This window comes from Sphaeramia orbicularis, chromosome 17 (genome assembly GCF_902148855.1).
Source record: "Sphaeramia orbicularis chromosome 17, fSphaOr1.1, whole genome shotgun sequence".
Classification (NCBI taxonomy): Eukaryota; Metazoa; Chordata; class Actinopteri; order Kurtiformes; family Apogonidae; genus Sphaeramia; species Sphaeramia orbicularis.
This window is the reverse complement of record NC_043973.1, coordinates 31,903,210-31,918,242: the sequence shown is the minus strand read 5'-3', so window position 1 is coordinate 31,918,242 and position 15,033 is coordinate 31,903,210. Positions and strand designations below refer to the sequence as shown.

Below are 15,033 nucleotides of genomic sequence, written 5' to 3'. Positions count from 1 at the left end.
TAACACTAAAAAATGTGAAACATTTCACAGAAGTAATAAAATGTTGTTACTTCCTCCAATAACCCACTAAAGTTGAAATTTTGAATTTCACAGTATTTCTATGAGCGTTCTATGAGTCATACTCTGGATTTTTATTTTTATTTTTTTCTTAAACCATCATATATACATATTCCAGGAAGACAATAAGGCAGGCTTTCTATATATAGAAAAAGACTTTATTTACAATCCCTTCAACAAACATACAAAACCAAAAGCCGTTATTTTCATGTAATTATAAAACCTTTCCCATGTAACATTTCCATCATCCTCACAGACTTTAAAACCATAAGAAATTACACTCAACAGAAAAATGAATCCAGCCTGAGTTTAAAGTTGCTCAATGATTGCAAAGCTATAGATGTACAAAGTCTTGAAAAGCAAAGCAAAGAAAAAATATTAATACCACATAATACAAAACACTCACCCTTTTCAACCTGCTGTTACAATTGCATTAAAAATATATACAAACTAAAAATACAGAAAATGATCCATTTTAACAGACACCTTGGCTATAGTCAGCCTGTGTATTAAAAACCCAAGCATTAAATAGTACAAAAGCATCTTATATGTGGTGCTTCATGTAAACAACCACCATGAACTCATGTGTACCCACATCCACGTATCAGTTCTTCAGTCTCTGATCAGGCGGTCTCACTACTGGCAGATGGAGGTGAATTGTTTTCTGTGTCATGGAGGTGTTCTGTGGATTTGAGGACCTCAGGGTCTCTTGGACTTGCTACCATCTCCTCACTGTTGCAGTTGACAGGGGAGCCTATATCTGAAGAGCGATCCCCGGGCTTGTCAGGAGTGGCCTGCAGGGCGGCGGTGGAGAGCGGCAGGTTCATCATATATACCATACTGCCAAGACGCCTAGACACCTGTGGAAGAGGAAAGAATGTTAGCACCACAGAATGTACTCTTTAATTCAGTTACCTGTTTTGTTTATGTATGCATAAACAGGACATATTGATATGACAGGAGGTCAACATATCCTCCTGAGACCCAGCAATGCATTTGGCCTCTGTAGGGGAGAGTGTCACAGCTTTACTGAAAATAGATAGATAGATAGATAGATAGATAGATAGATAGATAGATAGATAGATAGATAGATAGATAGATAGATACAGACAGACAGATAAATAAATAAATAAATAAATAAATAAATAAATAAATAAATAAATAAAAGTCTGTTCTTTGCAAAGGACGTTCCATTAAAAATACCAAAATATGTATCTGAAAAAAAAACAAACTTGCATCACACACTCAAGGCAATTATTCAATGTAAAAATGTGAATGTGAAAAATGTAAAATAAATAAATAAATAAAAATAAATAAATTTCCTGGGTCTCAGGAGGATATAGTTCACAAATTAACATTAAGGTTGCTTTATTCTGTCGTATAAGAGAAAAAAGAGAAGCACACAGTTGCAAACATTAGCTCGACATAAAACAACTGAGCAAATTCATCATAAGCCTTTCACAGTGTTAAATTTATGCGTCTTAATGCATAAATTACAAGCAACACCTCTTGCTTTAATTGCTTACAGGCACACAAACCATTGGTAGTACTTGCAGTTATCTTTAAGCCTCCCCTGCTGTTCTGTCAGTCCTGCACTAGTTTCCCATTAATAAGTTGAACTAACAGAATCATGTATGAATGTTTAGAACAGTTTTGCTGACAGTAAATTTCCCTCCTTTTAGAGTTCATTAGCACATGCTCAGAGTTCAGCTCATAGGAACAGTCAGATGAAATCCTGCAAATCTGCATAGGAGGAACTGCTCAAAAGTGTCGTGGGGAGTGAGAGGTGTGCACACTCCCATAATTTCCTGCTGTTTTAACCAAATGTAAACTTGACTGGTTTGCATAAAAAAGAGTCTATTGTAGCTCTTTAAAAAAGCACATGTGAAATAACACATTGCTGTCTGTATGTATTCAAGTCAATGTATTGTTTGATTGTTGTATTAAGTTAGTGATAAAGGTGTAAAAGCACTTGAGGGGTAGGATTAAATAAGTTTATACTTCTTCCTACCTTTTCGACCATGCAAAAATCAGACTTGCACGTACTTGAAGATAGATTCTGTCCATTTAAATGTTTTGTTTTATTTTGTTTCTTTGCATGTTCTAAATCAGGGGTGTCAAACTCATTTTAGTTCAGGGGCCACATTCAGCTTAATTTGATCTGTAGTGGGCCGAACCAGTAAAATAATAACATAATAATATATAAATAATGTCAACTCCAAACTTCTCTCTATATTTTACAGTGAAAAAAGTCAAATTAAACAATGAAAATGTTTACATCTACAAACTGTCCTTTCAAACTGAAAGAATAAGTGTAATTTTAACAATATTATGCCTCAGTTTATCAGTAACACATGCTCATTATAACTTACAGATCACAGTGGATCTACAAATACACAAAACATCTAGTAACAGGCAGAATATAGTTAAAATTGCACTTATTTTTCTTAAGACATTTCAGGTTCTTCACATTTGTTCAGATTTTTCACTTTTTTTTGTGAAATTATACTTTGTTTTAGTGTAAATACATGAAAATATTTACACTTACAGAGAGAAAAATATGGTGTTGTGAGTATTTATAGCAGGGGTGTTAAACATGCGTCCCAGGGGCCAAATGCCTGGCCAAAGGGTCCAGTTCCGCCCCTGGGATGTTTTTGCTAAGTGCAAAAATTCCACAGTCTTGAATTGAATTAAGCAAAAAAAAAAAAAAAAAATTAGCTTGGATTAAGGAACAGATGTTGAATTAAGCCAAAAAAAAAATCTTTAATTAAGTAAAAAAAAATCTTCAGTTAAGCCAAAAAAAAAAACTTCAATTAAGTAAAAAAATCTTCAATTAAGCCAAAAACAAATCAAATTTAGCAAAAAATTTTGAATTAAGGCAAAAAAAAAAAAAAAAAATCTTCAATTAAGTTAAAAAAAATCTTCAGTGAAGTTAAACAAAATCTTGAATTAAGCAAAAAAAAAAAAAAAATCTAGAATTAACAACCTAATTTTTTTAAAAATTTGTTTTAGTGCAACAAATAACATTAAATTATGAAAATATTTACATTTACAAATTATCCTGTAACACTAAAATGTGAATAACCTGAACAAATATGAACAACCTGAAATGTCTAAAGAAAATTCAGCACAATTTTAATAATTTTTATGCCTGTTACTCAGTGTTTAGTGTCTGTGTAGATCTGATCCATGATGCACATGGACAAATGATAAATTGAGGAATAATATTGTTAAAATTGCACTAAATTTTCTTACGTTTTTTAATTTGAATTTCATTTTTTTCAGGTTCTTTTTTTTTTTTTTTGGATGGTTTATACAAGTAAGTATTTTCATAATTTAATGGGTTTTTTTTTTTTTACACTAAAACAAAGACACAAATTTGGAGTTGTCATTATTTATATGTTATTATGTTATTATTTTTCTGGTCCGGCCCACTTCAGATCAAATTTAGCTGAATATGGAACTGAAATAAAATGAGTTTGACACCCCTGATTTATAGGTTATTATGATAGTATTTTACTGGTCTGACCTACTCAAGATTGAATTGGTCTGAATGTGGAACCTGAACTAAAAGAATTGTTGATTTCTTTATATTTATTTTTGCATTCACACATTCATCCAAAGGGCCGGACTGGACCCTTTGGTGGGCTGAATTTGGACCCCGGGCCGCATGTTTGACACCTGTGTTCTAAATAAATAAATACATAAGTCTGTGTTTATTAATCTCTAAAACCTCAGAGTTTCACTGCTTCTTTACCTGTGAGCGGATCTTCAGAGCCGGTCCGAGCTTCAGCCCCATGGTGTCCAGTAAATGTTCCTCTGAGAGAAGTGGCAGTGTTTCTCCATCAATCATGTGGTCCTTGAATGTCTGCACAGTGAAATCAGCCCAGATTAGCAAAACTACACTGAGGAATAAACAACACAACAGTTAACACAGACAATATAGCACACCAACCTGAGCATACTCTGAGCATGTTGGTATACTGTTAATGAAGTTGTAAACATCGTTCACGCTCCACTTCCTTATGTCTTCAGGCACATCATCACCATTTAGAAAGAGATTAGAAGGACCTGAAGGCAAAATGACAAAAAGAGCAAAATTACAATTGCATTTGGACCTGAAACATACACCTTAAATCAGGGTTGTCAAACTCATTTTAGTTCAGGGGCCACATCCAGCCTAATATGATCTAAAGTGGGCCGGACCAGTAAAATAATATGAATAATAGGATGAGAACGTTTGAGTGAAAAAAGTAAAATTCCGTAATGAAAATGTTTACATCTAGGAATTGTACTCAAACTTAACATGAACTAACATGAACAACCTAAACATTCTTAAGTAAAATAAGTGCAACGTTAACAATATTACACCTTAGTTTATCATTTATACATGTGCATCACAACTTACAGATCACAGTGGATCTACAAATACACAAAACATTGAATAACAGGCAGAATATTATTAAAATTCTACATACTTCTCTTAAGACATTTCAGGTTATTCACATTTTTTTTTTTTTTATAAAAGGCTAGTCTGTAAATGTAAACATTTGTGTAATTTTACTTTTTTCACACTAAAACACAGAGAAAAATTAACAGTTTTGATTATTTATAGGTTATTATGATAGTATTTTACCGGTCTGATCATTTTTAGATTGAACTAACCTAAAATTATTTTAACATCCTTGATTGTTAATATCTTTAGTGAAATTTTTGCATTTCACAGATTCATCCAAGGGGCCAGACTGGACCCTTTGGCAGGCTGGATTTGGCCCCCGGGCCACATGTTTGACACCTGTGCCTTAAATCTTTGCTTTAAATTTTTTTCAGACATACCAGGGGGAAGGAAGCCATTTCCAGGTACTGGGAACATGTAAGGTATGCCTGTGAGTGCCCCACCGCCTGAGGGATACATGAACTTCTCCTGGAAAGCTGAACACTGGCTTGATATATCTTTCTCATTTGCACCGCTGTTGGCCACATCTGCACATCCATCCTGACTATTCACACAGGTTTTACGCAGGCCCGACTCCCCATCTTTGTAATTTTTCCTGCTTCCTGTGGCCAGTTCAGAGTCTATTTTGGCTTGATGATGTGTCTTGCTGGAGGCACACTCGTCTCCAATGTCTCCCTTCACCTCTGCTTCTTTCTCCTCCCCAGATGTGGCTCCTGGGCTCTGCTCTACACTTTTATCTTCAGTCGGGCCCTTCAGGTTAACCACGTGGCTTTCTGCACTTTTGTGAACGGTCGGCCTCCTTCCAGCCCTGCGTCCCCTCTCCCTCTGCAGAGTGCTGATTGGTGGATAGGGGCTCGCTGACATGAGTATGCTGTTGGAGTGCAGTTCATCCAGAGTGGGACGGTGGACAAAGACATCGTGGCTGTCTGGCATGCGCTGGCGACCTCTGAATGCCATTGGGTTGGAAGGATAAGACATGGGGTTCTCAATTCCCATCAGTCCCTTCTGATGGGCATTCTCCAGCTCCTTTTGGTGCAGAATGGCGTTCATTTCCATTCTGGATGAAAGGAGGGAAATATTAGTTATATTTGTGCAACAGTCACAATGGAACCAAAATGTTCTGGCAGAGGGAACTGAATGATGTCATGGAATGCATGAAATGTGAAAATGTTTAGAAGATATTTAGTTTTATTAAACAGAATGTCATGCAGAGCCACATGTAGGTGGAATGTTTTTGTGAGATGCTGTTGATATTCTGCATACACTACCGGGCTATATTTTGCTTGTGAATAAGCTCCTGTCGCCGGGCAACTGTTTCCATGGGCTCGGAGGGCATGAAGCCATAGCCAGCTGAGAAAAAGAAACGTGGTCTGTTAGCACACAATTGGAAAAAAAGAAAGAAAATGCAGACAGGCTGTGAAATCTTTTAGGCGTTGCTGTAAGTATGTCTGCTCACCTGTTCCGGGGAAAGCTCTCCCAGGCAGGACATTAGCATGTGGGGGTAAAGGTGGACCCAGGTGAGGGCCCATGTGCATCTGTCTGGCCTCAGAAGCAACCATCTCTGATGGAGGGACCAGCTCCCTGATAACATTAAAGTATTAAAAATTAGTTGTATACATTTAATGCAGTGTTTTTCAACCTTGGGGTCAGGACCCCACGTGGGGTCACCTGGAATTCAAATGGGGTCACCTGAAATTTCTAGTAATTGCAAATTTTTTTTTTTTTTTTTAAATTACCCAAAAAAATATATGGTGAGTTGATAGAGACAATCCCAATACATAAAAGACATGACAAACTGTGAAGCTGAAACTGCAGCACTGTGGTACTGTTTATCTGTCAAATGTTCATTGTGGTCAGTTTCAGATGCTGCAGCTCTTTCATAATTCATAGTTTGAGTTCTTGTTTGTTCAGTATTAATTGTCAGCCTTGTAAATCCAAGCTGGACTGACTGTACATATCCTGACTAAGGAAAATAAAACTCTCACTTTGTGCAGTAATCTACACCTGGCTTTTCTGCCTCCGTCCATAATAATATATATTATATAGACTAAATGTTGTCTAAAATTAACCTTTATTTGCAACATTGTATAGTAAACTATTACATGATCAAAAACAAATTAATTTTAGCAAAAATTTTAAAAAAGGCTCTATTTTGAATGTCTGGGGTTGCCAGAAATTTGTGATGTTAAATGGGGTCATGAGCTAAAAAAGGTTGGAAACCACTGATTTAATGTATTTTATCAGGTGAGCTTTGTGCACACCTTAATCCCAAAACCCTCTGGGCAGATAATCAGTTCTTTTCAGTCACTACAATGTTGTTGATTATTGATCACAACACAACAAACTCTATGTGACAGAAAACACAGAAAAGTGTATCATATTTTCCTCAGCAGGTCCTTGGTAGCCTGTAAACACCTAACTGACACCTCAGTGGTGATACTGGACAGAGAAATACAGTCAGAGATTTAGGAGTAAATTCAGGAACAGACCTTTCCATAAATCGAGGTTCGAACTGTGTAGGGACCCCCTGTAACCTCTGCTGCCCCTGAGCAAGGATCTGTGGAGCCATGGCCATCTGATTCCTCATTATCATCTCCTGCCTCTGCCTCAGCTCTGTAAGCCAAGAACAAGCACAGCAGGTCACTGGGAAGCCTGTTTATCTGAAACATGCGCTGTTAGTGAAGCAGGAAAACTGGAGGCTTCCACAGAACTAAAGAATACATGGTAGTTAAAATCTCATATTTGCTTTAATCCATTTGTATGTTGAGACTTTTCAAAATGTATATGATGGTGTCAGGGAATGTCCATAAAATCTACTCTCTATGATATGTAATTGTCAGTATGTGTGGCGCTGTTTCTCACCTCCAGCTGACATGCCGTTGACCAGACGGTACCAGTGCTTCTCATCCAAAGCTCCCTGCTCTCCCAGTGCTGTCATTTTCCTCAGCTGCTCCCGTGGGGTCATGACATACAACCTTTGACCTCCACGTGAATGCTGTTAATGTTCAAGGATAAACATTATAAATCCTTAATTATTGAATATATTTTATAAACACTAAAAATCAGTAACTATAGGGTTCTATGCAGTGTATTGTGTACAGTATGTAACTAAAAAACTGTGACTATCTAAACAATTATGTCAACTGCTGTGATGTAATTATTTTAAATAAATTAACACACCTCAAGCCACCTTGTAGAAATAGTGTAATTTTGTATAACTACCACTAGAGTGCAACATTTATCCATGTTAAAGAAACACTCATGAAGATGAACAGAAACTGGTACAACGTGGAATAAATTAAGAATTAACAAATTAAAAAAAAAATGGTATTTTTTCATTTAGTTCAGGGCTGTCAAACTCATTTTAGTTCAGGGGCTGCATTCAGCCCAATTTGATCTCAAGTGGGCTGAACCAGTAAAATAATAACAGTGAAAAAAGTAAAATTCTATTATGATAATGTTTATATCTACAAAGTTTCCTTAAAAATCTGAATAACATCAACAACTTGAAATGTCTTAAGAAAAACAAGTGCAATTTTAACAATATTATACCTCGGTTTATCTGTTTATCATTCACACATGTGCATTACAATCACAGAACATTTAGTAACAGGCAGAATATTGGTCAAATTGCATTTACTTTTCTTAAGACATTTCCATTTGTTCATATTTGTTCAGGTTATTCACATTTTTTGTAAAAGTATAGTTTGGTAATGTAAACATTTTCCAGTAATTTTACTTTTTTTACACCAAAAAAACAAAGAAAGAATTTGGGGTTGTCATTATTTATAGCTTATAATGATAATATTTTACTGGTTCTGACCCACTTTGAAATCCAATTGGACTGTATGTGTTTGTATGTGGAACCTGAATTAAAATGATTTGGACACCACTGATTGTTAATATCTTTAGTGTAATTTTTGCATTTCACAAATTTGTCCCACAGGCTGGATTGGACCCTTTGGTGGGCTGGATTTGGCCCTCGGACTGCATGTTTGACACCTTTGATTTAGCTGATTAGTAAATAGTTATTTTTGTAAAGCAAGTCATCAAATCACCAACTAGGTTTCTAAAGTCTAATTTAATAGTTTAATATATTGAGTGTTCAAATTCTTCCTGTAATATCTGAACTTTAACCTTTGCCTCTAATTTCAACCCCAATCCAATTCATGGGCTCACATAAACCCTTTAGAGTTGAAGGTGATCTATTTTTTTTTTTTTTTTTTTCAGTTTTTGCACCCTTTGGAACACACATTCAGCCCTCTACAGGACACACCTCCCAAATGGCCACATTGTTCTTAGCTGAGCCAGATGCCCCGGCCAATCGACTTAGACACCTCCAATTAGCCTTCTACACCACAGAAATCCCATTACAAATATGATACTGTAAACGACAGTGCAATAATCCAGTCCTGTTAATCCACTACACACTGCGTGTCTGGAGAGATCACATTGAATCTGTGTTTAGAACATTTCACAACCCAGCTCCTTACACAGTGCCCTTAATATGTTTTTAACAAATCACCTACTGTACCACCCATGTGTAAACACTGCACATGTACTTAAGACACTTTATTTCTGCTCTCCCCTCCCCCAGGCAAATGTTTCCATAAGATTTACCCCAAGGCCTTGTGCATTATCCACAGTCCCTGAAGTTCCCTCTGAAGCCCATCTAATCTGAGGGCTGTAATCCCTCTGTTAGTCCTGCAGCAGTCTGCTAGCTGCATCTGCTGACCTCCCTGCAGACCGCCCTGCTGCCCCTGCCAACCCCCAACCCCACCTTCCCAGGCCCCTGCTACCCCCAGGATCCTATTAGCTAAGTCCTGGCTATACAGCACTTTAAAGGGATGTGTTGGAGGTAATCCGCACGTTTAGGGTTTTACCCTCAGCAAACCTTGCCTGTAAGCATCCCGGACAATACACCCTAAGTGCTAAGCCTATTAGCTGCCATTAGCTCTCAGGATGTCCTAAAAACACCTTGGGGATAAATCTGGGGATGCAATCGGTTTATGTGGAGCTATGTGGCGCGGATTCACGCACCCTGCCTCTCTAATATACTGTCATAACAGCTAGCATCAGCAAATGAGAAGAAATGTGTTTCAACATTTATGTGCCTATAATTCCCCAGAGGGTGCTAAGCTCTGAGCCTTGGGGCCTTGTGTAATATATTAAGGCCTCTACATGAACTCCACTGGGAATGAATGATTTACACATGTACACCAACAGAGCTATTTAACATGTAACTAATAAGTCACAGTTATTACAAATGAAACCATATATATATATTTTTTACTAATTTTATTCTCCTAATTATGCAAAAGGAAAAGTAAAGCTAATTAGGTAGGCTTATGTTTTTTTTTTTTGTTTTTTTTTTAACACTGCCTAGCTTCCACAAAGTACCTTTAAACAACATTTAAGCCTCGGCATGTGCAACTACTACTGTTACTAATCAGAAAAAATATAGGACAACAAGGTAAAGTTCAAACAAAAAGTAAAGTATTACTGCCTATCGATAGTAATTTTAAAATGACCCCAGGACACAGCAACAACTTTGACCCATTTGACCTCCTAATATCTTTGAAACATAAAATTAAATGTATAACCTTAAAGAAACAGCTTCCTGACAGCTTCAGCTCTTAGTTAACCTCAAACAGATCAGTCGACAAAACCAGCTCAAAAAAAAAAAAAAAAAAAAGACCTAAAAAGCAGAATATTTAGATCTAACAACTTTGATTTGAGTCAGATTTTTAGGGGAATTGCATCTTCATAGCTTCAGCTCCAGCTAACAGAGCTTATGGACCTGTCTATATCCTGACCCAACTGATATCAGCCCTCACACTTGCACTCATTTCAAATTATATCTCCTTACAGTCATCTTAGAGAAAGAATGAAGACCGTACATTATGTAAATGAGATGCACTGTATGATATACTGTTGGCTTTTTCATTTTTCTGGTTTGAGCAGATAAAGATGCACACTCAATTAATAAATCTTTAACCCTTTATTGGGAAAGTGACTTTTTTTTTTTTTGTGGTAATTTTCACAAACATTAAATATGGGGCCAATCCAGTGCCTCAGTGAGGTGCAGAAGCATGTTGGTTTTTTTAATGCTATACAGTGATTCAGACAGATTTTATAGATATTTTTTGAAGCTGTAAATTGTGAATATGAGTGATTTTTATCAGTTTATGACCTTATAACAGTTGTTTTATTGCATGTGATTACTTTTTAGCAAGTGCTGCTCGGACATTTTATGACTGTTGCCATGGCAAGGATGGAATTTTGAATTTCAGAGTATTTCAATGAGTGACCTATAAAGGGTTAACATCAAGAAACCAAGTAAACATATTGAATCCTAATGGAAATAGTTTCGGAGTTGCAGAAAAAAAGGAATTCCCTTAAAATCAGTCTGTTAGTGAGAAATTCTTTACAAAAGTCACTGCAAACATTCATGAAAGTATGTTTTGTTTTATGAAAGGGAAAGCCTGTTTTGTGTCTGAAGTCATCTTCTAGATATTTTCCAGATCCTCATGGTCATTTTTGGTAACTTCCATATCTTGGGAGTGAAACTGTCATCAAAGGTGAGCCTGAAAAACACTTGTCATATTTTCTTAACAAGCAGAGGCCGCGCCGCAGCTGCTAAATCCGGGGATTGGACTCCATGGATTTGCTGTTGCCTGGTTAATCTCATTACAAGAATGAATTAAAGGGAAAAATTGCTGACGACTTATATGAAGCCCTGAGGAGGTCATATCAGACAAGACAGAAGTATTGTCTAGCCCTCTCTAATCCCTTCACAGAACACACACATGCTAAAGCCATGCATATTGTTTTATTGCATGAAGCAGATTAGACTTTGTGAGACCTGTACGTGGCAAGTTGCAGGTACTATTGATGTTTTAATAACCTCTGGTGTCATGAACCCACATCATAAACTGTTGAAAGAGATTGTGTCCTGCTAGGATTGAATATATAACTACAAAATATTACACAATTACACACACATATATATATATGATCAAATGTGCTGTTTTCATAAGCATTTAGTGTTGCTTTCACTTCAATTTGTGCTATTTACTCCATCTGGGCTAATTATTAGGCTAATTACACTGATTTCAAGGTTGTTCCTCTAATCGCATTGGCCTTTAGATTAATCCGTTGCTCTAGTATCAGCAGCCTTTTATCCTGTTCTATTTGCTAATGTTACGCATGATAGGATTTCCAATTTTTCTTTTGGAATAAAATTGTAGCAAAAATGTTCACAGAAAGAGAGGTTGTTAAGGTTAATGCATGCATTTTATGGTTGTGCCTTTAACTTTCACCTGACTCACATAACAATGCACTTATTATTGTTATATTACTCGAAAATATTCATGCAGAGATTGTGCTTTTACAAGAATAACTTAAGAGTAAATCTGTTTTGCAGCAAATTAAGTTCATCCATAACAAATCAGTCACAGCAGAAGCAACAGAGAACTCAATGTTGGAATGTTCTTACCTGGAATGTTGGAATGTTCTTGCAGAAAGTAGAATTTGGAGGTTGCTTTTCCAAGTTCAGGTCAAAACAGGAGTAATATCAGTCACCCCTTTACAGAGCTCACAGCAGCACCTCTTCCACTACCTTCCAAATGGTTGTCCACGAAGCAGTAAACTGGTGCAAGTGCAGTCTGGTGCCAGCTAACTGCCTTAACTAAAAAAGACCTTTTAAATACCGATTTATTTCATCTCCATTAGCTGGCCTTATCTCCTGCAGTAAGCCATCCCTGTCCTGACATCACTGTGATCTCCCATCCAACTGCACCTTGCAACTGATGTGTAATTACTGAAGCAGCACTCGTCCTAAGCATGGAGTGCTAAACCTCTTTCAACGTTTACCTCACTAATCCCTTGTTAGCACTTTAGGCCATAGTTAAGACACCTAAATGCTTAGCTTCCTTTTCCAGTGGCAAAATGGCCAACCTGCCTCAACTGCTCAGTGGCCTCATGCAGAGAGGATACATGATGCTGGCTGTGGACTTTAAAAACCCTAGAGATCAGGCTTGTTTTTGTTGTTCTTTAGATGTCTAGTTTGGGTGTCAGAGGTACACTTCACCCTAGGGTGCCAAGGACTTGACCCAAACATACTTGGTTGTAATTTGCTAGAAATCCGACTAAATGTTGGCCGGATCATCCTCTCAGACCTTTTAATCTGACAGTTTGTGCTCACCGACCGCTTACAGCAGGGGCCTGCACTTGTCTGAGTTACAGTATGTCCTCTTTCCTGCCTGCTTGGTGCACTTTAATGGTGGTAATGTTGCTAACCACCAGACATGTTGTGCAGTGGGGGCTATGTGGTGCTTTTATCTTACACTCCAGTCTGCAGGAAAGCACAGAAAGAGCTGGACCCAGTGGTCAGTGCCTTTGCTGTGTTGTTTAGAATTGTATACTGACAGTCAATAGAAACTTCGAGGTAGAAATGTCTGCATATTTCTACTTGTAGGGGGGTTGTAATTGTTCATTGTGGATTTATTGATGACTTAGTGCTCGGGTAGTTGAGATAATGAGGAGTTGTCATGTTGTCACGGTTCATTGCACAGGGGTTGGTCTCTTTGTAAAAGTGGACCAAATACACAGTGAGCAATACTCAGTGGGTATCTGCACAATTTGAGGATTGGTTTTGAAGGCCTATATAAAGGCCCAAAAAAGGCCACCATTGTTTGTCCAGTGAACGGCATCATGCCATGTCTATCACCTGAACAATGTCTCCTGGGCACTGGGTATGGTGGAGGCTCCAGTCATATAGCCGGGCCTATTTATGGGCTGTTCCCAACCCACAGTCAGAAACCTGGTTGAACGCCACAACACCACAGGCTCTGTTGATGATAGACCGCATCCAGGGAGAGAGAGAGTGACAATTGCAGACCAGGACCGCTACTTTTGTGACTTGCGTTTGGCTGGTGCCATTTTCTTTTGTTAAGTTTTTTTGTTTTGAAACTGTTCTTGAAACTTTAGATTTTTGTTTCTGTACGCCAATATCCTAAACAAATGATTCATATGAAAAACTTCCAGTTTAGGGTTTCAAAATAAAAATGATGTCGAAAAATATGGTCTCAAAGTTTTCATTGACTGTGAGTGTATATAAAGTCTTCAGCCAGTTTACAGCTGAATTCCCCAGTAGAGTTCCTCAACTTTCTACAGGGCCAGGGTTAAATGGAGGTGATTTATCTACAGAATGCAGTTTTATTTGTGTTCATTTCCTGATTGTATTTTTTCACACTTTATCAGGACACAATTACTTCTCTGATGTCAAAGACCTAGTGTCATTAAGATAAATATTGCATCTATTTTCCCAGTATCTTTATTGTCTGGATGTAACTACATGATCTCACCCCCCCCCCCTTTTTTTTTTTTTTTTTTTTTTTTAATTTTTTATCACAAGGATAATACAATTCAATATAACTTTCCAACAGCTGTGAATGCTCTGCAGATTTGATAATAACATGTTCGTATTTCAACCCTTTTTTCACATTTTTTTCTTTTTACCTTTGAACAGAAAATTGGAGACAAGACATGCTGCTACAAGACTCAGGTACATTAAGGCATAAAATGATGGGTTTGACAATTGGGCGCTGATGGATGCCAGACAACCCCCCGCCACACACACACACACACACACACACGCACACACTCAGGTTGTGAGGTAGTGACAAGGGATTCATTATACCACATCCCCACTCTATCATCAGCAACCTCCATAGGAGTATGTGATACCAGGTGTGCTGATCAAGTGCAGACCACAGAGCTGATATTTATGTTTTGTTGAGGTTGTGCTGAACATCCTGCAGATGTCCTGTTCAACTGTTCAGTCTAAAGCCCATGAGGAGATGCTGGACCTCCTGAGAAGCAAAGGAAAAGAGCTGCTCTAGAAAAACCAGGAGTGGCATGGAGGAAGGCTTCCAAGAGCAAATTGTTCCCCAGGAAGAAGAATTTAAGACCTAAGAAGATGAGCAGGATATATAAGGAGAACAAAGCTCTCATCTCTAACAAAATAGTACATATATAGATGTTAAAAATATAGATATTTACCTAAATGGAGGAAGAGATGCTTAAAAAACGTATAAAATCCATACAAGTAAATTCATTCCATGTCTGTACTCAAACATATCCACTTTCCAGGGAACTTTGAGCCAGAAAGTGGATGTGAGTGCAAACATACTGAACTTTATGTTATATTCATGTAATATAAAGACAATCAAACCATATTTACTTCAAATAAAAAACAAATAAGAAATAAATGATAATAGACTGAAACTAATAGATTATGACTTCAATGTGCAAATCAGTTTTTTACTATCAGTAAAAGAAATGAGAACATTATGTTTATTTTAGTCTGGGATTCAGACCGTTTCATCTTTAAAGCTGTTTTTCATATTATTGCATTTGTTGTGTTTGATAGATACACAAGGGGTCTTTTTTATGTTATTTGAAAATCTTTTTAAGTTGAAGTTGGTTTATGATTCCAAGCTAAATAGATGAGACAG

At 37.2% G+C, this 15,033-nt stretch overlaps 1 protein-coding gene across 1 annotated transcript; it reads right to left on the bottom strand.

The window, feature by feature from the left end:
* Nucleotides 1-387: 387 nt before the first annotated feature.
* Nucleotides 388-12,340, bottom strand: samd7 (sterile alpha motif domain containing 7). Its single transcript, XM_030161149.1, has 9 exons — nt 12,012-12,340; nt 7,376-7,508; nt 7,003-7,126; nt 5,970-6,094; nt 5,782-5,863; nt 4,894-5,570; nt 4,013-4,128; nt 3,815-3,925; nt 388-917 (listed from the first exon to the last, which is right to left on the bottom strand). Exons 2-9 carry the CDS (start codon nt 7,476-7,478, stop codon nt 681-683), a joined length of 1,575 nt encoding a protein of 524 aa, XP_030017009.1. The 5' UTR covers nt 7,479-7,508; nt 12,012-12,340; the 3' UTR covers nt 388-680.
* Nucleotides 12,341-15,033: the final 2,693 nt, after the last annotated feature.